This window comes from Chanos chanos, chromosome 6 (assembly GCF_902362185.1).
Source record: "Chanos chanos chromosome 6, fChaCha1.1, whole genome shotgun sequence".
Classification (NCBI taxonomy): domain Eukaryota; kingdom Metazoa; phylum Chordata; class Actinopteri; order Gonorynchiformes; family Chanidae; genus Chanos; species Chanos chanos.
Window position 1 is genome coordinate 23,085,073 of NC_044500.1, and position 27,597 is coordinate 23,112,669.

Sequence of the window (27,597 nt, forward strand, 5' to 3'; positions counted from 1 at the left end):
GATGTGTGCTCATGGTGAGGCTCTGTATGGTAAAGTGAAGCACTATTTATTCTGCAGGAACAGGTGCCAGTCTTTCAAAGGGATTGTTATTCTGTATAAACTTTTTTTTTCTTATATAATCCATATCAGTTTGCATGACTTTGTTTGGTTGAAATTCAAACATTCTTAGATGTTTGCAAGCCTAAGTTGTTATCAAATTGCCTGATTCATGCCACCATTTGCTTTACATAACAAAGTATCTCAGCTTATCAGCTTGACACACTCTTCCTCTGGAATGTTTACAGCAGAGAGAACATCATTGGGAATATGCTGTTTGATCTTTTTGGTACATGGATTGAAAAAAGGCTGAACCATACATCTGAAACTCTCCTTTATCCTCTTGGTCAGTATGTTGAAAAGCACTACTAAACTCAAGGACATAAACACTGGAACTAACATGAACACACACACACACACACTCTCGTAAGCTGGTACCCTTACGCCTACAGCGAAGGTGAGTTAATATATCAACATTTTTTGAAAACTTATTTGAGACCAAATGATTTTAAAAAGTGGAATGACCTTTGTGTATAGGAGGCATTTAAAGGCTTAAGTAAAAAACAAAAAAAACCTTTTTGTGATTAAATAAAGTTTTTTTGGGAAGTGATTACTGCTCAATAATGCAATACCAGCACATGTAAAATCCACCCAAATATAAAAGGCTTTCCTCTCTTGTATGTTACCAACAGATTTTTGTTTATTACAAGCTTTATTTTGATTCTGTTGAAAATGGTTCTTGTACATGATGCTCCTTTGTTTTGGCACAATGTTGATGGAGGGATTACTGCATTCAAGGAAGGTTGTTATCAAATTCTTTTTGGATATCATTTTGTTTTATACGAAGTGCCAAACCAAAGACAGAGCACAGGGACCAACACACTGGTTTCCCCCCAGTTTCTGTTAGATTTCAGAGGTAGCTGTGGGAAGTCAGCGGTTTGCAAGATGAAGGTAACTTGTTATCCAGTCCTTGAAATTTATCCAGAATATATGACTCAAGAAGGTATTTTGCATCATTAAGAAACTGCCCTACTTTTGTGGACATTGACTCATTGCAAACTCGTCCATGGTTGAGTAAAATTGACAAACTGATTCAATATGGCACTAGTAACAAGTACTTAAAAGAGAAGACTCTTTTGTGCGATCAAGATAACATAATTAGCAGAAAGAAAAATGCACAGTACCAGTAGTGGCATAACAGATGTGATTAGACGGATTTTAAAGACCGGGAGACAGATGACTCAGTCCAATTTTCATTTCAATGGTAACTGGGTGGAAGGTTTAAACACATCATGGAATTTTCTTCAGGAAGTATCGAAACAAAATTGTTGACACTTTTACTATTTCTGGAATCATTTCAAGATGGTGCAGATATGTAAAAAACACATGCTGTCAGTCTTGTTACTTAGAAGGGGAAATAGACAGGCTACAAAAGGTGAGTACATGCTAAGAGTTCTACAGCTAGTTAAGGGTGACTGTCAGGTCTTGCAAGGAATTTTGAGGACTTTTTATAGGTCATACTTTGTTTAAAACAGACTTGAATTAAATTTAACAAGTAGTTTTGTCTCTATGTTGTTGAAGCAGATCTGTTCTCAGTCCTGAGCCTTGTTTGGATGATACTTGGCCTTAGGTTTTGGTTAAGCTACCTAACGCAAACTGGTAACACTCTTCAAATGTCTTTAAGTGTACACAAAAGAAAAGAAAATAAAGAGAGGAAGGAGTCAACAGGTAACTCTAGAGGGTTTTGCTTTATTTCATGGTACTGGTTGCCACTATGCATTTTGTTGCATTTATGTTTTAAATGTTTTCTTGTCATCCTGAAATTCTGGCCAGACTAAAGCGTGAGACAGCATCACTTTTCTGTGGGTGACTCATTTTCCTACTGAAACACAAGATAGATGAAGTATGGATGTTGCATCAAATGTGTAGTGCTTATCAATGGGTTGATTAACTGTGTCAAATACAATGTATCATTTTTGCTTCTTATGCACGAAGAATCATGGAATTTTCTGTCAGTGAGTGTAAGTCAGTCAGTCCCCACCCAGTAAACTGGCCTTTGTTGTGCTGAAGCATGTTACCAACTGCAACACCATTTGCTGAATCTAATAGAAAATTTTTGGTTCTTTTCCCAAACTGAGTTTTCTTTTACTTATGTTTCCCTTTGAAGTTCTATTTATGATTAAACATGTTTGTAAAAGAAAAAAAAAGAAAGAAAAAAAAAATTGCATCTACTGCATTCTTCAAAGTTCTATTGCGCTCCTGCATGAGAAGCAATAAACAGTTTTAAATGAGATTTAAATGAGATTGTGTGTGTTCTTTTTGTGTCTGTATATAATTTTAATATTGTCTTTGTGGTTCACAATCAGCTCCTTAACACCTAATCACTGCAATTTCAGTAAAAAGTACTTTTAACTACTTAGAGGGCATAGCATGGACAGTTTTTAAGCTGGTGCTAGTAACCAGACTTCACAAAGCTGAAGAAAGAGTATGCTATTGCAGATGTACTATGAATTCAGATGTTGGTTAAAAATAACTTTAGGTACACAAGCATGGGACAACCTCAGGGCAGATATTAAACTAGCCTGTTTTTTGGGTCACTTTTACTAAAATCTATCTTAAAATACTATTCCTTCCTGGGAGGCTTATCATGCTTTCCATTTAAGTATTGTTAGGAAATTCTCTGTTTTTTGTGCACTCTCTCCTTCAGCAAGAATAAACGTTGTGTTTTATGAGTTGGTGGAATGAGCTTTTAAAACAAGCTTGTCACATTCAGCATGGTTTTAAATGAGGTATTTGCCGTGATAAATCAGATTACTAAGATGCAGTCTTGCTTTGCCTGATGTAAGCCCATTGTCAGTATCCTGTCAGATATTCTCTGATTCAAGGTCCTGAATGTGTTCATAATTTAGAATGAGGTGTGTAATGTTAGTGCTGGGTTATTGTTCAAGAGGGGGAGGAGAATTGATGGGCTTTATCCTGGTGTTTGCATTGAGAGGTGGAGTTGGCTTTATATTATTTGCCTTTCTGTTTGAGTATGAGGAGAGACCAGGATATTATTCCGGCCTCACTGTTCAATGTGCCAAGTATATGCTGGTATTATTCAGTTAGTGGAAAGGGACAAGAATGCACATTTGACAAACAGCTAGTAGCTTTTTAGTCTGGAAGAGAACATGAATAGACGTTTTGGTTTACCGGATGTCTAAGTTTTTGCTGACTTTTGACAATGTTAGAGATCAGATGGCTTGTGTGTTTTCTGCCTCTGTATCACAACATATCTGTAAGTTAACCTGATATATCTCACCTATTTTCTAAATATTATTATGTTAAGCGCTCAGTTTCATTCAGTAGACTGCGTTTTAAAATGTACTAATTTTGAAACTCTGTTTAATTTACTTTGTCTCACTTTTGTTTTTCAACAGCTTGTTGTCCAGGGATACTACAGTCAGCACAGCCCAGATGGTGTGAGGTTTTTAAATCCACCTGAATCTCCAGTGTCTCTTTACCCCTTGCGGGTTCAGTATTCATGCTCAGATTTCACAATGGTTCACCTTGAAGCTTTGGTCTCTTTTGATACTGGGGCTATTTCCCCTGTCTTCAAAAGACACTGGCTCTGTGAGCCTGGCCACACTAGGATCAGAGTCGTCATCTTGCGCTTACCTGATTGGCTAGTGTACCAACCTGAGGGGATTATTCAGGATTCTGACTGGGTGCTCAGTTGCTTATTGCGGGCCTGGCACAGTAGAGATGATTCTGAAGATTTGCCTAGGTCTGCACTGGCTAGTGCTGTGGTTGCACTGAAGCCTCAATCTCCATTCAGTCTTCCCTTCAAGCAACACCAGATTTGCCCCTGTTGGGGAACAGAGATGCGCTGGAGATCCTCCAAAGCCAACATTCCACAGTGCCCAAAAGAGCCAGGTAAAGCAGCATACACAAAGACACAGACACAGACCTCTATATATAAACAGCCAGGTAAAGCAGCACGCACATAGACACAGTGGGGACCTTATGCCTTTATTATTTAGAAATGTTACCGATAATTTGTGACCAATAATTTTATATTTAGATTGATTCCTCCTCTCTAAACTGTTTCTCAAGTGCATTCTCTATTCTCCACTGCTGTCAGTGGCCAATTCTCGTCAAGTCTCTCAGCCAAGTCTCCCACGACTTGGAGGAATGTCCGGGTGAGTCACATATTGTCATGGAGGAGGAAGAGCTACACGTTCCTCCGAATTGCTATAAATCAAATGTTTGGTGATGCTTACTGGGTTACAGTACTAGAGAAACAAATATGTGAAGTAAAAATGGCACTTTTTTAGTTTATTTGTAGTTTATAATTGCTGTCTGCTTAAGAAGAACCTAAGAAATGAAATCAAACTATCCATACCATAGCCTACTGAATTGCATAGCATCATATTCTTTTGTATTGCATCGTATCGCGTTGAATCGCATTGTGTTTAATCGTGTCGAATTGCACTGCGTCGCAATAGGGATGAATCAAATTGTATCACATTAGTAGGTGCTTCATATATATCTTTAATGTATGGAATCCTTGGCAAAGCATCAAGATGTGTATCGCATTGGCCTCAGTGATGGAGATGCACACCCCTAATTTCTATGTATAAGTCATTCTATAATTTGGGGTACAGTCCTTGTCCATTGATGACAATTATATTTATCCTCTCACGTTGTCGTCTCTCTGCACTCCGCTCCCCTCTCAGACCATTTTCTTATTACTTTCCAAGTAACTCTTCCATTCACGCCAGTTGTCTCTACCACGATTCATAGCTGCCGTTGCATTAATGCTTCCACCACTGCTGCGTTCGCTGATCTGCTTCATACTGCTCTCAACTCTTTCAATGATCAGCAAAGATCTTTGAACGACTTGACAGACAGCATAAATTCCCTCCGTAATGTACTAGATATGGTAGCACCATTAACTATAAGAAATAGGCGTAAACACTTAATACCTTGGTTTAATAATGAAACCCGTGCGCTGAAGCTGGTGTGTAGGAAATTGGAATGAAACTGGCGGGCAACCAAACTAGAGGTTTTCCGCCTTTCATGGCACGACAGTGTCATAGATTATAAACGCTCTCTCTACACAGCCAAATCTGCGTATTACTCGAAAATAATTAATGTTAACAAAAATAACCCCAGGTTCCTTTTTGATACAGTATCTAAACTTACCCAGAATCACTCCCCTCAATCTAACCCTTTTACTGCAAACGATTTTGTTGAATCTTTCTCCTAAAAATAGACTTAATTCGTCATAATATTCAAATTGATTTATCAAATCAGACTGCCTGCACGCTGTCCGTTACTGTGCCTAAGATTAGTCAGGATGTGCACCCTTTAACTCAATTTAACCCTATCTCTCTTGATGCGCTGTCCAAATTGGTGCACTCTGCTAAACCAGCCTCTTGCCTCTTTGATCCCCTACCTGCAAAACTTTACATAGAGCTTTTCTCGGTTCTTGGCCCAACAATCTTAAACACTCTAAATATGTCACTAAAGTCTGGTGTTTTACCCTCCGCTTTTAAAACAGCCTTGATCAGGCCTTTATTTAAAAAACCGAACCTTGACCCTGAAGCCTTAAATAATTATAGGCCGATCTCTAATTTCCTGTTTCTTTCTAAAATACATGAAAAAATTGTAGCTGCTGAGCTGATAGCCCATATGTCCTCTAACAGTCTGTTTGAAATATTTCAGTCAGGCTTCAGGTGTTTTCACTCTACTGAAACCGCCCTTACTAGAGTAACTAATGATCTTTTATTAGCCATGGATGCTGGTGCTACCTCTGTTCTTATTCTGCTTGATCTGAGTGCAGCATTTGACACAGTTGATCACACATAAGCATCTTTTTAATGATTTTACCCTAAATTTTGACAACTGCATCATCTCTCAAAACTGTTCAGCTAAAAACCATGGTGTGATTTTTGACCCTAGTCTCTCGCTAGTCACTCATATCAAGAACACAACCAAAACTTCCTTTTATCACCTCCGTAACATTGCTAAAATTAGGCCCTTTCTAAGTATGGCTGATACAGAAACCATTGCTCATGCATTCGTCACGTCTTGCCTCAATTACTGCAATGTTCTTTACTCTGGCCTGCCTGCTTCTAGTATCAATAGTCTTCAGCTAGTCCAGAATGCTGCTGCTAGAATTCTGACCAGAACAAGGAAGTTTGATCACATTAGCCCTGTCCTGGCTTCCCTTCACTGGCTCCCAATTCATGCAAGGGCAGATTTTAAGGTCCTCTTATTAACATATAAAACTTTACATGGGCTTGCGCCTTCCTACCTGTCTGACTTAATTACACCCTGTAACCCACCTCGCACCCTGCGCTCTCAAGATTCTGGCCTATTAGTCATTCCAAGAGTTAAAAAGAAGTCCGTTGGCACCGAGCCTTTTCCTACCGCTCTCCCTTCCTCTGGAATGGTTTACCTAAAGAAGTTAGGGAGGCAAACTCTCTCCATAACTTTAAAACAAGACTAAAGACTTATCTATTTTCTTGAACTTATGCATAATATAATTTTGATTTGACTTTGTTATAGAAATGTAAAGCCCTTTGAGACTATAAATAGTGATATTGGGCTCTAAATAAACGTATTATTAAAATATCATATTTTACCTATTAATGGAAAGCATGTTATTATATCGCACAGCCATTATGTGCATCCTATGCTTCATTTAGCTTGAAATTTGTCATGATGTTCCTAAACTGTCAGTTTTTGCTATGTCCATTTTTCCAGTTGAGAGTGTCTTGGTTTCAAAATAATGAATAAAAACCATTAAAGCCAACAACTATTTTTATTTATTTCATTAGTCTAAATACTAGAGAAAAATAATATTCTTAAATTGATTTTCTCATTTAAATAATTTAAATATCCTAATTTATTAATGTCCGCAAAAGTCAATTATGTTACTAACAGAACTCCTTCCTGCAACTCAAAAATGGTTTGTCCCAATACCATGTGACCAGCATCACATGATGTCATTTTCCTCTGAGGCAGACATGTTGAACACACTGTGGTCACTGTGCTCTCATCCGCCCCCCCCCCCCCCCCCCATATTCTATCTACAATAGCACATTGTCAATGAGTATATTAATTGATCATCAACTATGTTATATACATTGTAATGGTTTACATTTTTTTTTAAATAATTTTAATTCAATTATATGTTCAAATTTGACATTAACCTGTTCAAGAAAAATGTCAGGTCAGCCAGGCAAGGCCTACCATTGAAATTATGGGTCACAATAGGGAAATAGTCAACTATGTTACCTGTTCACTAAGTTACCCAGCAGTCTACATCTTCCGTCATCAATGTTACATCATTATCAGTCTACATATGTCATAACACACATTATTCATATGGGCACGTTTTCCTTTCTCCCACATCAACAAATAAAAAATCCAATTGTTTTAAATGATAAATAAATAAACAATAGTAGTAATAAATAATAGTAGCACTAAATAGTAGTAATAAACATCCTTTCCCTTAAAATAATTAATTAATTAATGAATGAATGAATGAATTAATTAAAAGTTGTCAATGTTTAAGCTTTGCAACTAGCGGATTTATTACACTGATGGAATATACTAACTTGAACCAGTAATTGTTCTATTAAGAGAGAACATTGGGCCTCATTCACCAATATCTTCCTAAGTTTTTTCTTAAATTTGCTCTTGGGAAAGCTCCTAAGAACAAGTCTACATCAGATTCATGGTGTGTTCTTAAACTGCAGAATTGTTCGCATCTTTGTTCTTATAATGATGAATCCCACTGTCATTGTAAATTGAAAGTAAATGCCAGTTGCTCCTAATTAGCATAGGTAAACGCCCCGCCAACTTCCATTTAAGGCATGAGACTGCTACAACGAAGTCTACAATGACTGTCTGCTCTGTCCAGGTATTTTAATATTCATCCATATGTAAAAGTAAAACTGACTGATTCTCACACACCTTCACCTTTCAGATGGGATAACCCATAAGCAGTGCATGTAAAAGTACTGATCACTTATCACAGTCTCCATCAACTCTTATATTTTCATATTGCTCTTTTTGTTCACTGTACAAAAGTATGAATAAATATGCACTACATTCTGGAGTATTGCATGAAGTGTTAGTGTAGTGTTTATTTATTTTAAAAGACCATAATGCTTTGTAAAATAATGAAAATAATTATTTAAAAATATTAGAAATGATAAAAGTAATATTGTAATTTAAATCCCATAATATTATACAGCTGTAGAATTGAACAAAATGCAATAAACAATTATTTTGTACAAACATGCCAGTACTCAAATGTGTGCTCTTGAGTGTGCATAGATTCTGTTCTTACCTAAGAACAAATCCCAAATAATATAAAACATTGGTGAATGTCAGAAAACTGCATAAGTGGGTGTTAAGAACAAATTTCTTCTTAAGAACGGTTGGTGAATGAGGCCCATTGTTTTTGTACTTTTTTGTTGATGTTAAATGTACCCCAAATTAAAGAATGACTCATAAAGAACCAGGTAAAGCAGCACACACATATACCCCTTTTCCACTGATGCTCTGCCGGTGCTGGTGCCTAATCTAGCACCGGGGCCGCACTTTTCCTCTGAAAAAATACTGGTGCCAGTGCCAAAAAGCTGGCACTGGCACAGCACCGCAAAAATTGCTGGTCCCAAAAGTCAGAACCGCTGACGTCAGTGGCTACGCAAATGAGAACCACATGAGAATCAATCAGTTCAGCATGTGATGTGTTTGGTATGTGATGTTCTCTAGAGAGGCAGGAGTTACAAAAATAAAGTCTGACCAAGATGGTGGAGGCTAAAGGCTACTTGTCGCATGAAAATATGTACATGATTAAAAGATGTATTGGCAACCATTTGTGTCTACATCAACATGGGTTGTTGTTTATATGTAACATGAATCTCGTCGGAGCCAGAGTAGTAGAAAAAAACTCTCTCAACGGCTCTGGTCATTGCAAATAGACCATTGTAGACCTTCATTTAAGCACTTGAACTTTTGAGCTAGCTGACAGGGTTGTTGTTTTCGTGACTTTCGCCTAAAGAGCGAAATGTGGTGGAGCAAAATTCGCGAGGTGTTTCATTGTGGGGAAGCCTAGCATAAAAGTAAATTTGTAAAAAGCAAGCAAAGCAGATGCGTTATGTCCACCATGACTTTTACCCCATGGAAATTACCCCAACTTTCGCTATGTAACGTTCAGTTCCCAAACCTGTGGAAATGTGGGCCAGTTTTTGAAAGGCACCAAGGAAGAACTGACACCAGCACTGAGACCAGCACCAACCTAGTGGAAAAGAGCTAATAGACACAGACACATATCTCTATGTATAAAGAGACGGGTAAAGCAGTACACACATAGACACAGACACATATCTCTATATATTTTTAAATGAATGAATTAGAACTAATAAGGGAAGTCTCAGTCTGACGGCTAAAGATTCATTGAGTCTGATTTTTTTTCTTTCTTTTCAAGTGTTTTAATTCTTTAACTGCTTCCTTTCAGAAGTTGTATATCTCTTGTCCTCATTTTATGCTTCTACTGGGGAGAATTTTGGTATCACCAAAACTCTACAGTCATACCAAAATGCAGGACTGGAGAGGACACAGCTTAAAGCCCTTTCTTATCCTTGGTACGACTTGCTGACCTTGCTTGTTGAAAACTTTGTGTTTTTTCTACTCCAGCCAGTTTTTGCCAGTTCAGACTGTTTTGGTGGAATAGCCATGCCTAAATAAATGCTTGTTATGAACAGCGACCTCTCTGAAGTACCCAAAACTCATAACATTTCAGGAGGTGGTCTGAGTGCAGTGTGGTACCCATCACATGTGCATTATAAACACAAAACTCTCTTAGCTTATTTGTTTTCAGAAGGGCTTTTACATTAGCATTTTAGCCCCTTAGCTTCTATGATACACAGTTTCACCTGACACAAATGGTTGAATTCCAATTAAGGACTACGGAGTGAACAGAAACCTCACAGACCTCACCAGAGTTCACATATTTTTTTCTGTATTTCGCCTCCTGATTCACTGAAGACAAGACTGTATTTTATTTTTTTCAAGAGCCCTTTATGTTTGGGTTGATGTGTGAGATTTTGAATTTATAATCGTTTTGTATCGTTCTCCTCCTAGGTGTGCATTTTCTCTCTGGATATTCGTGGTCCAACCATGCAGCCAGCGTTTGTGTGCCGTCTTGCACCACATTAATTCTCATTCAGACTATGCCACACCTTCTATGTTTATCACACCAAAAGGTAATTCCGTGAAATCATGAATCAAAGTTGGATCAAGTGTCCTCTGGACTCCTATGCCACATCTGCTTTTACAAAACTCTTAAACAGCAACAAAGTAAAATGTATGCTCTGAATATTTTGGTTTGCCTGCCTCTTGTTCTTGACAGGTCAGCTCCATGTTCAGATGCATGCGGAAAATGGGGAGTCGTCAGCATTTCTTTCCATTTTTAAAGTACCACTTCACAAATGGTGTTTCATTAGCCTGGAGCTGAAGGGTAGAATGGTTGGTAATGTTGATACTTACTCATAACGGACATTTTTAAGCACCCAAAAATCAATTGTCTCTTTCCTTTTAAAGATTCAGTTGAGCAACATTCAAACAACAAATTCTTGGTAGTCAAAACAATTATTAAAATAGCTGATGATCACTCTGAAGTGCAGTGGTGATGGGTTTGAACCAAGATAATAATAATAATAATAATAATAATAATAATAATAATAATAATAATAATAATAAATATGCATAATACGAGTAGCAGGAAATATGAAATTTTGACTCAAAACTGAATATGATTCACAGTGATTTTGTCCATGTTTTCATTTTTAAGTATCCGTTCAAGGGCATATTACAAAATCGTGATGGCTGTGCAGATTATATCCACTTGCCACCAAATGTGATCCAGACTGATCTATCATTTCACTCATCTGCAGGTGAAAGTCGCTATGACATGTATAACCAGACTGCAGCGTTCTGATTATGTTGCAGAGCACACGTAAGACTAAATATCATATTGAGAATAGTGCAGAGCATACATAAGACTAAATATCATATTGATTTTGTCCAGGAGCTTAACAGGATCCCTCCCCCCTTTAGTTATGTCAGTTTTAATATTAAGCTTGTTTTGACCAGGTTCAGAATTCCCTTGCTGTTGGATGACACGGACGGCTATTTTGTGAATTTGCAAAAGGCATTGAAGGCTTTTATGGACCTTGTATCTACTATCAAAGAAGGGTGTTTCCAACCAGTCAAGCAAGAGTAAGAGAGATTCAAAGTGTATGAATTGTTCCTTATCATAGGTATCATAAATAAATAAACATTCAAATATGTGTAAGATTATAGTGACATCTGAACAGACATGGTTCATGATAGGAGAACTGTTTAACCTGATGGTCTTATTACCATAGATACAAAGTAAGCTTCACACCTTTGGCGCCGCGTTACTGTTGGAGCCAAGAGCAATTGATTAAGGCAAAATACAACTGGTAATGGGCGAATGGCAGCCATCACAGACAAAAGGGGACTTGCTGCCAGGTTCCACCACCACCAAATGAAGCTTTTCTCCAAGCACGTTTTTTGCTCCGGTTCGTTTACTTGTAAAATCACAAGAAAATCCAACATATGGTATGCCTGACACTCTGACAGTTTGAGGTTCACCTTCCACATCCAGTGAGAAGTGTTAATCTAACAGGATGGTTTCAGACCTGTGAGGAGTTCCAGTCAGGCCTCCACTTCAATGTCCTAGACCACACAGGGACACTAAGCCACAGAGGAATCTCCAGTGAGTAACCCTGTGCCGACAAGATGGTACAAGTGATGGAGTCTTTTTTTTTCTCTCTCTCTCTCTCTCTCTCTTCCTACATTCTTTCCTTAGCACTGTTGCATCCTACAAAGCAACTTTACAAAGCTTTTGCTGTTTACCAGAGAGCTGTATGGATCCATACACCAAGCTGATGTTAAAACATAATCCTCTGAGAACAAAGTACAAGTTACGGAATAAGCCAGGCAGTCCTAAGAGGAGCTGTGCTGAGAGACTTACTGAAATGCCGATCCACAAACACGGTAAAAAAAAAAAATCTCCATATGAATCTCAAACCTTTCATTTGTTCTCAAACAGGAATGCTAAGTTTTGGGAATTAGTTCTGTTGGTTATATCTGTCGTGTTGTCAATACACCTAGGCATTGCCACTCCATCATCGCTGGGCAGAGCTCTGTACTCTTTAGTCCTGTTCAAACTGGATCAAGCTGGAACTCCAGCCATAGTTCACCGACTAATGCCCCTGCTGCTGCAGGCAGGTTGCCTCGGAGACAATCGAGCACTATATCTGTCCTCTTTCCTTTATGCCAGCGGTTTTGGAGTTCAGAGGCGACCTCATAAGGTCTGTTTTTTTCTATGACAGAGTTTCTGTGAATTATTTAGAGAGAAAGTGTGTAATATCTGTGGTGATACAGTGCACCTGTAGAGTGCCTTTATTTCTTGCACTGCATTTAGCCAGTCTGGTTTGTCTGCTAGAGTACTGGTACATAAAAAGCACCACAGGTAGAGGATCACAAAGGAAGCCAGCATATATTTAAGAAAAATGAAATCATTGATCAACCTAAGTACAATTAATTTGATTGGAGTAATAGCACAGCATGAACAATTCAGCATACAAAAAATCTGATGAGCATTTCATCCCAAAGCACAACGTTATTTACAAGCAAGCTAAGTTTCATTCAAGAGTGCGAAACCCCAGCGAGAGTGTTGAGGCATTTGTCAGACAGCTGTATGAGTTAGCCAAAAATTGTGATTTTGGAACTCAGAAAGGCAGATGTGTGACCACTTAGTGATTGGCATTCGTGACAAAAAAGTGTCACAGAAATAACAAATGAAAAGCAATTTTATATTGTGGTCCACCATTGAAATGGCCAAACACTCTGGACTAATAGACCTTTTTCATGGAATGATGGCAGTCTTTCTGGTCTGAGCCAAGTGGGGGTATCTTTACTTCCAGTTAACCATCTTCCCTATTGCTTTCCTAAGTATGTTTTTATGGGCAACAAGTTTTTGGCACTAGTTTTGGAATTTCTACAAATTCATTTTGATGCTGTGGTCATGTGAATACGAGTATTAGAGCCACACTGAGGGGAAAAAATTTAGAGAATAAAATCATAATATTTCGAGAATAAAGTCGTAATTGATAAATATTCATAATATTATGAGAATAACGTTGTAATTTAATTACAATGACATCGTAATTTTACAAGAAAAAGCCATAATATTATGAAAAAAGTTGTAATTTTGCAGGGGAAAAAAAACCATAGGAAAATTTTACTAGTGTCCAACAAATGGGTGAGAGGACAGTCAATGGCAGCCTGAACCTGCTTCTGGCAACTGCTGTTTGTCTTAGACGTCAGCCTGGTGATAATGTGCTGCTGATGTGCCATAAGATTAAGTACTGTATTTTGTCATTATGTGTGAAATCTAAATAAAGTATAACTTCACAAGATGCTCCACGTTCCTCATTTTAACACAGGCAAAAGGCTGTTCTTCTGCTATTTCCCCTCTGAAATAACATGTAGCCTAAAATTATGATTTTCTTCTCGAAATATTATGACTTTTTTCCTTGTAAAATTATAACTTTATTCTCATTAAATTAAGATTTTATTCTCATAATATTATGAATTTATTCTCGAAATCTCAAAATGTTTCCCCCTCAATGTGGCCTTAATACTCCATAGTATGTGAAGGATAGATATACACAAGAAGCATTTACAGCACGATATGCCAGCTTGGCTGTCGTTTGTCTATAGTTTCTGCGTGCCTCTTACGTTGCTAGCTCGTTAGGTTAAGACTCCTCATGGCTGTTTTTAATCTATTAATGACAAACGCACCTTCCTGTGTTTAGTCCACACAGGAAGGTGCATTTGTCATTAACACTGAAGGATGTGCAAAAAATCACCCAGATCATACGGAGATCATTACTGTTATTAGGAAGATGTCATATATCAATCATCTAGTACTGCATGGAATCAGTGGTGTTTGGCACTACAAAAGGTGCATTGGTTTGTCGATTATTGGTGCATACTCTGGACAACATAATTTTGTTGATGAACCATAGCCATTTGTTGCGCGTCTTTTCAGTATTATTTTAGCCAAAGCATCTCCTTCAACAGACTAATGCAAACAATAATTTATTCTGTGCTCTCATTCATTTTGCCCCTAACAGTTCATGGAACAGTTTATATCCACGATCCAGTTTGGATCGTTTTGTTTTCAAATATATATCCACCGTTTCAGCAACTTGTGAGAGCTGGAATTTTGGTAGATTTCCCAAAGATCTGGAGAACATCAGAGAGATACACACATCTTCACCAGCGGTAGCCATTGTTGACCAAAAGCAACTTTACCCCCTGTTGCTTTCCAATGTGGCGGTGTGAAAAGCTCCAATCTTGTGGATGACATTAAATCATTCAGGAAGACAGAAAATACAAGAGCTTGTAACATAGTAAAAACGTACAAGAAGACGAGAAAAAGGACATGCACCAGATGTGGACGTAATCATGAAGAAATTGAACAATGTGCTGCAAAAGGGGAAAAAAATGCATGAAGTGCAGTAAAATCGGGACCTTTGCTGCAGCATGTCATACAAAGGCAGCACAGGACATCACCGAAACTGATGCAGGAAATGATGATGATACCTACCGAACCTCTCCACTGAATTGCAGCTCCTCAATGAACCGCTCAAGTCCGAGCAAAACTGGTATTGGGGACCACAACAAAGGAATGCATTCATCAAAGTAATGGAACTAATTTCATCAGCACCCATCCTGGAATTCTTTGACCCTGCAAGGCCTACAGTGTGGACACCAGCGGCTATGGGCTTGGTGGAGTCCTTATGCAGAGCCATGAACTGTGGTATTCTTTTTACCAATCCAAGGAACTGTTGACAAGGGTCTAGTACAGTTTTTTGTTGTTGTTGTTCGTGTTGTCTTTTTTTTTTTTGTTTGTTTGTTTTTTTTTTTTTTTTTAAGAGATGCTTAATATGGTACAAATAGCTTGATGCAGTTTGACACAGTGGGTATTACAACTTAGTCATTTATTTACTTTTTAATTTCATGCCATTTCGTTTCACACAAGCAGCTATTTCCCATAATGTTTGGAAGAATGTAGGGTAAATTTTAAAATCAAATACTATAAAGGTCTTCTCTACATTTTAGACAGGTAGCCCCTGCTATCAGGATGCGAGCCGGGGTCTCTGAATCAGTAAGAGAGTGTTTTTTCATGTCACTTCCCAAGTACTTAGGTATACACAGCCTGCTATTTACACATTCATATATGCTGCTTTCTGAATATAGAAATGAATAAATCAGTGAGTCAAAGATACAAACAAAATTTAATCTGTAAAAAAGAATAATTGTGAATACCTCTTGAGGGAATGCACAAGCTAAGATTTGGTAGCTCACTCCTTTATGTTCCATGGTCCCTTACAGAGTCAGCTGGTCCAGTGCTTAGTGACCATATGCTTTGAGTCACCATGAATAAATATTGATATTGCAGCTGGGGGGCAGGGCTGGGAAGTATATTTTATTGTTGTCAGCAAGCTAAACTTTCATGTGTGTTACACATGCTCATATGTTGAAGCTTCCTTTGAGAATACTATTTTCAAGAATGTTTTCCTACATCTCATAAGCCTGGCTGCTCTCCCTGTTAGCTGCTCAGAAAGACTGGAGGTTTGTGCTACTCTGTCTGGGGCACTCGCACCATGTTGGTGACCAGGGCATTCCCTCTGTTCTGGACCTTGCTTATGCTTATTATATTAACATAGCAAAACAAACAAACACAGATCGACATACCATTTCTCCAAAGCAGGTATGGCTCTCATTTCATGCAGCGTCTGCACAAAAGATTAAGTTTCCATTGTCATTTCAGTAACATAACTGAAAGTAACAGTAACATCAGTAACATCCCTCATTCTAAAAGGAAGAAGAAGAAAAAGAGGAAGAAGAAGAAGAATTCACTGAAAATCATTTCCTGTAGCAAATGCACAACTAATATTTACTGGACAAACTGCTATGTTTAAGCAACCTAAAACTATACAATATTCTTATACTTGCTTTATTTTAGGCATATGCAGAATCAGTTTATCTGAATAATGTAGAAATGCTGAAGGCCCAAACCAATAAGAATGGAGATCTTTTCCATTGGTTAAAACTGCAGGCACGTAATGGAGTGGCAGATGCTGAGGTATAAAGCTATACTTTTTGTTACATGTAAAGCACTAGTAACATTATATTACCAACTTGCAATAAGCAAACTATCAAACTGAAGTGATTACTGTTATGTGAACACATTGTTCATCTCGGTTGTTTAACTCAGCAAGCAATAGGTCGGATGCTGTTCTGGGGCCAGCAAGGAGTATCTCCTGACATCCAGACTGCTGTAAAGCACTATGAGAGGGGGGCAACCAGGCTGGAGGACCCTGTGTCTATGTACGACTACGCCATAGTCCTAATTACGGTTAGAACACTTTACCTGACTACTGTGACAGTTTACATTAAAATCAGAGACTCCAAATCATGTTTAAAGAAACCAGCACTGCACTTGTAAACAACCACCATTTAACAGTGAAGATCCACTTTGTATCATCTCTGTGGTTCTTATTTGCCTTCAAACAATATAATTTAACACCGTTTAAATTACAGTTTAACGTATTTCACAAATAAAAAGAATGCATAAATGAAGATGACCAAGTCAAATATAAAGCCTTTTTCTTCCAGGGACAGGGGGTCTCAAAAGATTTACCAAAAGCAGTGGCTTTCTTAAGGAAAGCAATGGACCAGGTGTTGTTGTCAATCTAGTGGTCATTCAACTCACATAACCTGAACAAACATAATTTAAACAATACGCATGGTTTTACAAAATTCATAGGAATCACCTGCACCACCTCCACCATGCCCAGGGCTAAGCTTTAATTTTTGATTACATTCTCTACCATACAGGGCTTTTTGCCAGCAATCACTGCTCTGGGCTGGTATTATGAACAGTTTGAGGGGGACTATGAAAGGCTGATGCCATGGGGAGCCCAGATGCTTCCTTCAATCTTGGTGTAATATATTCTCGAGGACTCTACCCAGGAAAACTAGCTGATCAGGTCAGACTACTTTTTTTTTAAATGCCAGCCAATTTACTTTTCTAATTAAACTTAAAGTGGAAAAAAGCTACATACTACAAGAAAATAAAAGTACAGTTGGTTTTGTCATTAATCACTGCTTATGTGAAAAAGTGGGGGAAAGTGGTTCAACATTACTTTCATGAAAGAGTTGTGTAAACCAACCCTACACTGTGGTATTCTTTTTACCAAATGAATGTCACAACACCAGCTAACTGGCTTTGTCCATTCCACAGTTTCAAAGCTTTTGGTCAGCAGCATTTGTTTTGCATTGTCTTGTGCAACCTGTTTTGTTTCGATCAGAGATAATTGTTCTCCTCAGTTCACCATTTCTCCTCCCATTAGTTTAAGGCATACATCTACTATCTTAAGTTAGCCCAGAGAGGAAGCATTAAGGGAGCAATTGAAGTCTCAGAGATCTGGACTAGAGGGATACCTGGCCTTGTTAAGAGGGTTCCTTTACATGCCGTTCTGTGAGTCAGATCCCAACTGTAACATATTTAAAAATGGGTAGCAGTTACTTTGTGATTAGTCTTATGGTCATATTCATCCTCAGATGGACAAAGTGGGTATCGGTTCAGAACAGATATCTTGGTGCTGTCTTAAGGAAAGGACTGAATGCTTACCTCAGTGGGAACTGGTAATTTTTGTCTATAAACCATCTCTCCCTCTTTCTCTCTCTCTCTCTCTCTCTCTCTCTCTCTCTCTCTCTCTCTCTCTCTCTCTATATATATATATATATCTATATATATATATATATATATATATATATATATACATATAGAGAGAGAGAGAGAGAGAGAGAGAGATAGATAGATATATTATATATATATTTTTTAAGTTATTATTAATTCATTTATTTACTTATTTTTGAAGACCCTTTTTTTGCTTTTTTGTAAATTGTTCAGTTTGATTTGTACTAGTTCACTGCTCTACATCTCACCCTCTACTCTTTGCTGTGTGGTATTGCTATGGTTCTGTTACAGGTTTATGGCTATGGTATATTACACGATGACAGCTGAGACAGGTTTTGCAGCTGCCCAGTTCAATTTGGCATATTTATGTGAACACAGCCCTGTGAGTGAAATGCTTTTAAGCATTTGTTAGATGCCATGTTTTGGAAGAGCGTCATACATTTCATTTGTGAAATCATATTTGTGATTTTTTTTTTTTTTGATTTTGGTAGCTATTTGTTTTCCTTTAGTCGAGTTCCCTGGACCAGCTCTTCATCTTCGAGTGTATGTTCAGATATTATAACCTCTCCATTCAGAGTCAAGATCCAGATCCTTATGGTAAGGATGGGTATGGACACTTTATGTTAGCCTTTTTAAACATTTTTTTAAACATAAGAAATTCGATTATTTTATTTTATTATTGTTTTTCTTTTTTTAATTTTACTCAGTCCTTAGAAATGTTTTAAGGAAGTGCAAATATGTAGCAACGTTAGAACCCAGCCCTGAGGGTTTTAGACTGATCGGTAGTAGTTGGGCTTTGGTGAATTGTTACATAAGATTACAGTGAAAGGCCATGTAAGGTACTGTTTGGATCATGATATAAGCCCATCTTTAGCAGTAATGTGGTCTGTCATTATTTTGCATTAAATGGACTGCTTGGTCAGAATGATAAACCTTAGAGGCATCCCATATTGCCCCTATTGGTTTACAGTATGCTTGCTATAGGGTTCTGAGCTTGCATGAATTGCAGTCCTAACAGTAACTTTTGTCTTTCCACTTATAGATGCAGAGACACTAATGACACCAATGCTTATGTACCCTGTAGCCTTGCTCTGTTCGGTGCACATCCGTGTTCCTTTCAGAGGGTAATGGTCACCACCGTCAAGGTTAGTATTGTTCTCGGCATTGAGCTAGATGTCTGAAGTTTCATTCAAATCAAACTCATTCGGTTTTATTTTCAAAAACAGTTTTATTTTCATTTAAATTTTCTCTCTCTTTCCCTTAGTTGTCAACGGCTGTTGCTGTGGCAGTAACCGTTATTCCCATGTTTTTGGTCATCTCATATCTTCTAAGGAGGGTCTTAATCCTCCAACCAAACAGCTTACGAATGGTTTAACCAAGAATAGGCCAGGGCACACAGATGCAAAGCATAAGGAATTGCAATTCGTCTCAGCAGAATTCTGAGATTAATTACAGTTCACTGTGATTCATTATAACATTTTCAACATATTTTGGGGAGTATTATGTGCTTTTGGACCGAACAGGTCTAGGGTCTCATTTGATAGGAACTACCCCCTGGGTAGCTTCCCCTAGAACTACATATGTTCTAGGGCTTTTTTTCTGTTTGCATTCGCACTGCCACTAGGAACGCTGAAGTGAGGTAAGCTGGGCGACGGTATAGCAACATCACACTAAGAGCTGTTGTTTATGGTTAACCAGGAAAGCTGCACAGACGCTTGCTCGTAGTGGGGTGTTTTTTTTCCCCCCCTTTTTCCCTGCCGCAGCCCTCAAATCGTAAGCTGGATAAACACATTTTAGGTTACAATGCGGATCACAGCCACACAAGTGGACACACAAGCTACCTCTTCAACGCACAAATATACATTGGACGTTGCAGAAATGGTCATTGTTGGGGGATATAAAATATCGATAAAATGAAACATAAAAACCATGTCTCCCCTCCTACAATTCCAGACATTTTAAGACATTTTTAGACATGAATATCAAACTAAATGTTAGACGTTCTAAGACTTTATATTTTACATGGATCTTTAAATATGGCGGTTGCAATCATCGTATACCTACGTGTGGACCAATGGCCATACACCTACGTCACAAGTATCCTATTGCGCTGTGAAAGTACCTACCCTGAAGTAAGAGCTAAAAAGCCCCTCAAAACAGCGTTCTAAGAACCATGATCATTCTAAGTTCCTGCGGTGCGAACACGCGAAAAAGGGGGTGCTTTCTCCAACAGTTCTAATAACTATGGAAAAGTTCCTCCAGTGTGAAAGCGCCTATAGTAAGCTCATGTGTTATGTGGTACTTTTATGTAAGGACAAGGAAACACCTTAAGATTCTGTCATTAATTATGTCATGTAGTATATTTTAAATTTATAGGACTGGAATAATTTGTTCATCACACTTCATTTTTCCAGGGCTACACTGTTTTATTCATGACACACTCAACCAAAACTAAAAATATATTATCTGAACATTAAATATTAATAGTTGTTGTTTTTTTTTTTGTTTTTTTTTTTCCCCTGTTAGTGTTAATATTGTGCTTTGCAATAAAAGTTTGCTGTGTCCTATAGCTGCCTATTGAGACTGAGATTAATTTCTTCTGGGGTCATTGGCTATAACATTTCTTTTGGGGACCATGAACTGAAACACTGAGCCTCACACAAGAGCCACTTGTACGTATTTGTTCTTAAATTGCTTACAGAAGCAGCTGAAGATCATTTGCCACATCCATCAGTTTTCTCATGCTGAGAATTGGTCCAGACCTGTCGTTTGAGCCATGTACAATTAGTAGGCTGGTCTCCAAAGCTAAAAAACTTGATATATGATTGTATCTATTTCGTTACTTCGAGTGAATTTTCAGTTTGACTTCATAATGTATGATCATGTTGAGTTTATCCTGTCTGATCACGGTATTTAACTCTTACTTCTCTATTTCAAAATTTACTAATATAATGATTGTATTAACTTTAAATTGGTTATTGAGGCTGTTGTATAATCCTGTAACACCAACATCTATTATGGCAAGTGTTCCCCTGTTCATCTCTGTGACAGAAATTTCCCCTGCCTTCAACCCCTCCCATTCCAGTAACAGGGCAGCTTGCTATGGTGAGGCTTTTTTTTTTTTTAAATCCAATCTCGTATCTTTAATTCAGCGACAATTTTGACTTCAAGTGACATGGCATTAACAGCACTAGTACTTTTTCCCATTCCTTGGCTTTGAACAAGTCCTCTAATTCCACTGTGGATGCTGAGTTATGATATGAATACCAAACATGTTTTTGCGTGAGGGCCGTTCAGCCTTCTTTGAATAAGTAAATGTTGCTCAGCATTTATCAATGTAGACGTGAACGGAGACTACGATCAAATCTCTCGTTAAGTCTCAACCTTTGTACGCACGAGTCAGCATGGACTTGCAGTGCAGCATAGAAAATCTGGTGGAGTCAAGAATGTCATCAGACCATATACTCTGATTGGCGTCTAAGCACTGATGTGAATGGAGACAATTGGAGGGGCAGTGGCTCTTGTGCCACAGTCTGAGTGTAGTTGTTTTGCTGGCCCTCTGACAATAAAAAAACCCTCTGAGTGCACTGATAAAGCTGCTGGCACTCAGGGTTTTGATCACTTCAATATGCACGGCTCACCTCTTACTGCTGGCATGCCCTCCTCTGGTTTTAGCTTGAAACCACCTCCCAAGACCTGAAGACATCTGCACCAACATAAGAAAATGGTGGTGCTACCTGTAGCCGCACAGATGTCAGGTCTGCCATCTGTTGGTGCTCTGTTTTCCAGCAAAGCCCTCTACAGATGACACACTTGAAGAGCAGACTAGTGATGCTTCTTTTAGCTCCAACCAGCAAGTTTCCAGACGTTCTGATGGCACCTTCTGTAAAATGCCTCTCTAGGTTTCAATGCACCTGAACTCCTCTGTGTAGCACTCGTACTGCACAGTCTTAATGATTGTTACGTCCAAAGACATATATCTGACTTTATTAAGGCAACATCTAAAAAGTGCGTGGTTGATTTGTTTGTTGTATCGTCCTGTGCGTTATTTGTTCTTCCGTCCTATACCGAGTGTGTGTGTGTGTGAGAGGAGTACGTGTGAGGTGAATGGTGCGGCGTCATGTTGTGCGTTTCTTTGGTCCTCACTTTCATTATGAAAGGTGGGTTGGATGCCTGTCCCACAAATGTGTGCTCCATTGGAATTGGAGAGACGGGGGATTTAAACGTGGCCAAAAGTCCTGGGGAAGGATTCCTTCTCCCGTCTTCAGACGCTCGCCACATTGTTGTCACACTGTTGTATAAAACCCACTATACTGTCTTTGTTGTCCACCCTTATTTCGTTGTTTCTGCTCAGCAGCAACTTGGAACATGAACATATCTGCTGCTATGTTCCAGGACACTCCCAGACTCTGCTGCAGGGGCAGCTCATCGGTGAAGACGTTCCGATCTTGGGAATCTCTGGCCCAGTCTTCAGGGCTGAAGGCATCTATTACTGTTTGTCTGTTAGAAGCCACCTTACACATCCTAAGGTTGGAGACAGCAAGCATTTCTTGTGCTCGCTTGAGGACACTGATGGCGTCTTCTTCGTTGGGGAAAGACTTAAACACGTCACTGACAGAACTCTCACAATTTACAATTTAGCATTTAGCAGACGCTTTTAGCCAAAGCGACTTACAATCAGTGCATCAGTCCTAATACCTCATAAGCATACATCGCTAAAAAGACTGAGCGTCAATTTACTCCTTCGTATTGCGCCCTGGAATTCTTAGACAAACATAGATACAAGACAAGGTTTTTTTTTTTTTTTTTTTTTTTTTTAAGGAAGGGGGATAGGTGGGTTCTGAAGAGGTGGGTTTTCGGTTTCTTGCGGAAGATGGTGAGGGATTCCGCAGTCCTAACTGTATGAGGGAGGTCGTTCCACCACCAAGGGGCAATGGCAGAGAAGAGGCGTGGTCGGGAGGAGCGGCTGCCGGGTTCCCGAAGTGAGGGGACCGTCAGCTGACCAGAGGTCGTAGAGCAGAGGGTTCTCGTAGTGGTATACGGAGTTATTAGGGACTGAAGGTATGATGGGGCGGAGCCTCTTGTTGCCTGGTAGGCCAGTACCAGTGTCTTGAATTGGATGCGGGCAGCTACCGGAAGCCAGTGGAGCACAGTAAGCAGTGGAGTGACATGAGAGTGCTTAGGGAGGTTGAAGACCAGGCGTGCAGTGGCGTTCTGCACGAGCTGGAGCGGCCTGATGGCGCAGGTCGGTAAGCCAGCCAGTAGGAAGTTGCAGTAGTCCAGGCAGGAGATGACAAGCGCTTGGACCAGGAGCTGGGTCGCCTGTTGTGTGAGGAATGGGCGGATTCTCCTGATATTGTATAGGGAGAATCTGCAGGATCGAGTGACTTCCGCGATGTGACCGGAGTAGGTTAGCTGGTTGTCGAGGGTTACGCCTAGGTTTCTGGCTGCTGTGGTGGGGAACACCACAGATCCCTCGATGGTGATTGCAGTGTCGATCTTAGGGGAATTCTTTGCTGGAAAGAACAGAAGCTCCGTTTTCTCCAGGTTGAGTTTGAGGTGGTTAGCAGACATCCAGGAGGCAATGTCAGCTAAGCAGGCTGCGATGCGAGGCTGAACCTGAGAGTCAGAGGGGGGGAAGGAGAAGAACAGTTGTGTATCATCAGCGTAGCAGTGGTAAGAGAGGCCATGGGCGGAGATAACTTGACCGAGTGATCTGGTGTAGAGAGAGAAGAGGAGTGGACCAAGTACCGAACCTTGTGAGACTCCCGTGTGGAAAGGGCGGGGGGGAGGAGACCGATTCCGTCCAAGAGACCTGGTAGGAACGGTCAGACAGATAGGACTTGAACCATGCGAGTGCAGAACCCGCGAAGCCCAGCCCAGCAAGGGATGAGAGGAGGATCTGGTGGTTGACCGTGTCGAATGCTGCGGAGAGGTCTAGGAGTATGAGGACAGAGCTGAGAGACTTTGCTCTGGCCAAGTGGAGCTCCTCCGAGACATCAAGGAGGGCTTTGAATCCAGATTGGTTCTGATCCAAGAGATTGTTCTGGAGAGGATATGGAGAGAGTTGGTTATATGATGCACGTTCCAGGGTTTTGGAGAGAAACAGTAGGAGAGAGACTGGACGGTAGCTACTGACATCAGCAGGGTCTAGAGTGGGCTTCTTAAGCAGTGGCTTGACCCGTGCCCTCTTCAGAGCAGAAGGAACTGTGCCGGTAGACAGAGAGCTGTTGATCAAGGACGAGATGAAAAGCAGAATGTCATCCGAGATGGCGTGAAAGAGAGGGGAGGGGATGGGGTCCAAAGGACAGGTAGTACTCTCACTCAGTGAACCTTCTCACATCGCTGCTGAAGTCTTCTTCTTCTTCCCTGGCTGCTCTCCTTAGAAAGTCTCTGTGGTCTTCTTTCACCACGAAGCAGTGAAACGCGCTGAATATCAGCAGTGATGGTCACAGGTTCCTTTCTTAACCTCATGAGCACCCCTATGTCGGGCGGACACTGTGCAGCTTTCAGAAAGAAAAGGACATTTGTTAACCTTAAGTGTTTTTTAGTAATTTAAGTTGCAGTTGTGTAAACTCTCTCCCTCTTTTTCACCCTTCCCTATCTATTTCTATCACTCTCACTCTGCCTCTCTATCCCTATCCCCTTTGATCCCAGTTCTCTCTTCATGGCCCAGGCCTCCCTGTGTGCAGGACCAATGCATACCAAAGCAGAAACCACTCGCTGTAACACCTAACAGACGCCAGGCTTGATGTTTTAGCGCAGCAACCCCCAGACCATTTGCTCGAATGTTGATATGTTTAATTGTGAGGGAGACTAGATCACCTCGGGAGGTTAGTTTCCCTGTGAGAATGGAATTCAGACCATGTCACAGGCCCCATCTGCATTGCTCCATTCGGGTAAAACTATGTAGAACAAAAGAAAAATGAAACTAACCATACGATATTATCAGTTAAATACGCATATCGAGTCATAACTGTTCGTATAGTCATAAATGCACGGTAAAACTTAAAAATAGCCAGGAGCCAAGTCATGAGCAGCTAATTGTATGAACATCGGTGTAACTGTGCTGTTTTTAATGGTAAAGAAATCATATTTGGTCTTGTTCGGGAGCATAAAATGCAGTAGATTCAAGTACGCGGACATAATTTTACTATTCTTTAATGGGAAAAAGTTATGCAAAATTATTTCAACCGAGCTCAAATTAATACTTCCCAAATTCCAAGGAGTGTCTCCTCCTTTCAGGCAGAGACACCCCCAAAAGGATAGCAGCACCCCCCGTCTGCAAATCAAATAAAATGCCAGACTCTCTGCTATCGTACAGTTCAGTTCAGCTGCGCTAAGGTTCAGCTCCAGTTGAGCTCCGGTTGTATCTGCCATAATGTAAGTCTGTCCGTTCTGTCCTGCTTGTCTCCACAAAGAATCGGCCCAGGATCACAGCTACGGAAGACTTTCCTGGCACCGACACGAAGTCTCGCTCACGGTCTCCTTCTGCCAACCTTGGTAACTCCGGTCTCTCCTACCTGAACGTGGCTGGGCCTGCTCTTCTTCTTCCTCATCCCTTTTCTCTCCCTTCCTCACAACCCCTTTTTGTGTGTAAGTAACTCCACTAGAACATCACTCAGGTAGTTCTTTTGGTTAAGCGTGCCTCTTCGTGAGTAATGCCTCATACTTGCGTAGTTGTTCGTTCATACATGCTTTAGGTAACAAGGATATTGTTATTGTCTACCGTTAGTTGTTTTGTCTTCTTATTAGAAGTTTAGATGCTGTTGTATGTGTGTGTATAGCGGATGTGCCTTAATTCCACCTGATTTCCAATTTATTCAACATTAGATTCATTCTGTGCCGTTTGAATTTGATCGTTGTAATAAATGTGTACGTCTGTAGTCCTACTCTTTGAGTACGTGATAAATTATTTCCTAGTTACTGAATGTGGTGATCCAGGAACTTAGTTAGCTAGAAATATTGAATTCGAAGAGTATTATTGTACCTGCTACTTTAATGCTATTATTTATTATATGTACGGCTAATGAAGAGTTATTCGGAATAATTTCTAGGTTGTGTTCAGGGCGCTGAGCTATAAATAGAGTTTTCAGAATATCTGTAATTTCACTGGGTTCAGGTTCCAAAATAAGGTTATGGTTACGGCTAAGTGATATTAGTATTAAGTCTAGTATTCACAGTGAACCATTAACCAGATCTTCCTCATACCATTGGCACGACACCTACAAGGACGTTGTTCATGTCAGGGCCTCTGAGCAGCATATCATTGAGTGAGACCCCTGATATGCCACACAAAGACAATGTGGATCTGCTCTGGCTTCTTTGGACGGTAGACTCCAAAAGAAGGAAAATACCAGGATTCTTGGCCCTTCTGAAATGGAGGAGCTGTCTCTGTGTGCTTGTTATTGAACATCTTCTCCATGAATTCCAGGAAGTGCGCATTCATCTTGGGATGCTTCTCTAGGGTCTGACAGAATGAGATGAGACGATTGTAAGCACAGTCTCTGTTGTCTGGTAGCCTTTGCCTGGGTGCCTTAAAGGGCAAAGGTCCAACCCAGCTGTTGGAGTTGTCTTGATGGACCTCACTGTCCATGATGTGGAGAGCCCTCATGTCAGCCATGAAGGGGGAGAGTTTGTGATCACTGGAAGCGCAATGGAAGATGGTGTTGGAGAAATGGAAGAAGGCCTCTGAAATGGAAGAAGGCCTCTGTAAGTTGAAGCCAACGGAAGAGGACCTTGGTATACCAAAAAAGGAAGATGCAATATCAGCAAAATTTAGAGGCAATATGAAAAAGGGTAATATCTAGGTTATAGTGACAGGGAAGCATAAGTAATGACTGGGGCGTAGTGGCTTCAGTGTCCGCCTTGCATGGACTAGCCATCACTTGATAACAAACACCTGCATTAACACTAGAAGCGCCGCACCGGTTTGACCTACTTATACCTAGAAGCACCGAGTGCTGGTCATTTGACCGCTGTGACTACCTACTAGGAGCACCGTGCTGGTTATACCTACTTAAAGCGTGGCCAGGCGGTCAAAAGACCGCTGAGTCATTAGACAAGGACACTGTTACTGACACATAATGATCGCTAGATGGCGCTTCTTGCACGAAGCAAATAGTTTGCTTACAAGATCAACTCGCGATCAGCCAATGTATCATTCATTTCAGTGTTAGCAGTCGATTATTATTTCATTAGAACGTTTGTTGTCCAGCCCTTCCATCATTCAACATAATGTTTTGATCATTTATTTGTGGCAACCGTGTTTTCAAAGGCATAAATTCCGGAGGAAGTCTTGATCAAATTCGACTGAGAAAACCATCTGAACAAGACTAGTTCAGGCAACTTTTTCATAGTATTTGTTTTTTAACATTTAATCTTCTACCTTGGAGAATTAGTTTATTATATGGGATGTCACACACATTGTGAGTTAGACTGCGGTTGGTCTGTAAATGCGTAGCCCGACTGTATCAACATTCAGTTGTCGACTGACAATGATCACGTCGTTGCCCCTAGTGATTAATTTATTGTAAGGGCACGGTCCAGGTAGTGCAAAAATCAGAGACAACTCTGATTGTAAATTAACTATTGTAGGGAGCGATTACAGATTTGAACATTCTAATTGTTGGGCGACATGTCGGGTGAAGGAGTAAACTATAAACTGGACTCTATGCTTACTCAATAGA

At 39.9% G+C, this 27,597-nt stretch overlaps 1 protein-coding gene across 1 annotated transcript; it reads left to right on the plus strand.

The window, feature by feature from the left end:
• The first annotated feature begins 3,000 nt into the window (after positions 1-3,000).
• LOC115815215 (protein sel-1 homolog 3) lies at positions 3,001-19,089 on the plus strand. The gene is given in 21 exon segments (XM_075353582.1): positions 3,001-3,129; positions 3,456-3,951; positions 9,557-9,683; positions 10,183-10,304; positions 10,451-10,566; positions 10,995-11,056; positions 11,194-11,237; positions 11,240-11,319; positions 11,707-11,842; positions 12,241-12,444; positions 15,735-15,913; positions 16,169-16,288; positions 16,421-16,561; positions 16,822-16,884; positions 17,044-17,107; positions 17,110-17,195; positions 17,559-17,686; positions 17,770-17,853; positions 18,200-18,290; positions 18,418-18,515; positions 18,951-19,089. Coding segments are annotated over 21 exon segments (2,709 nt in total).
• Positions 19,090-27,597: the final 8,508 nt, after the last annotated feature.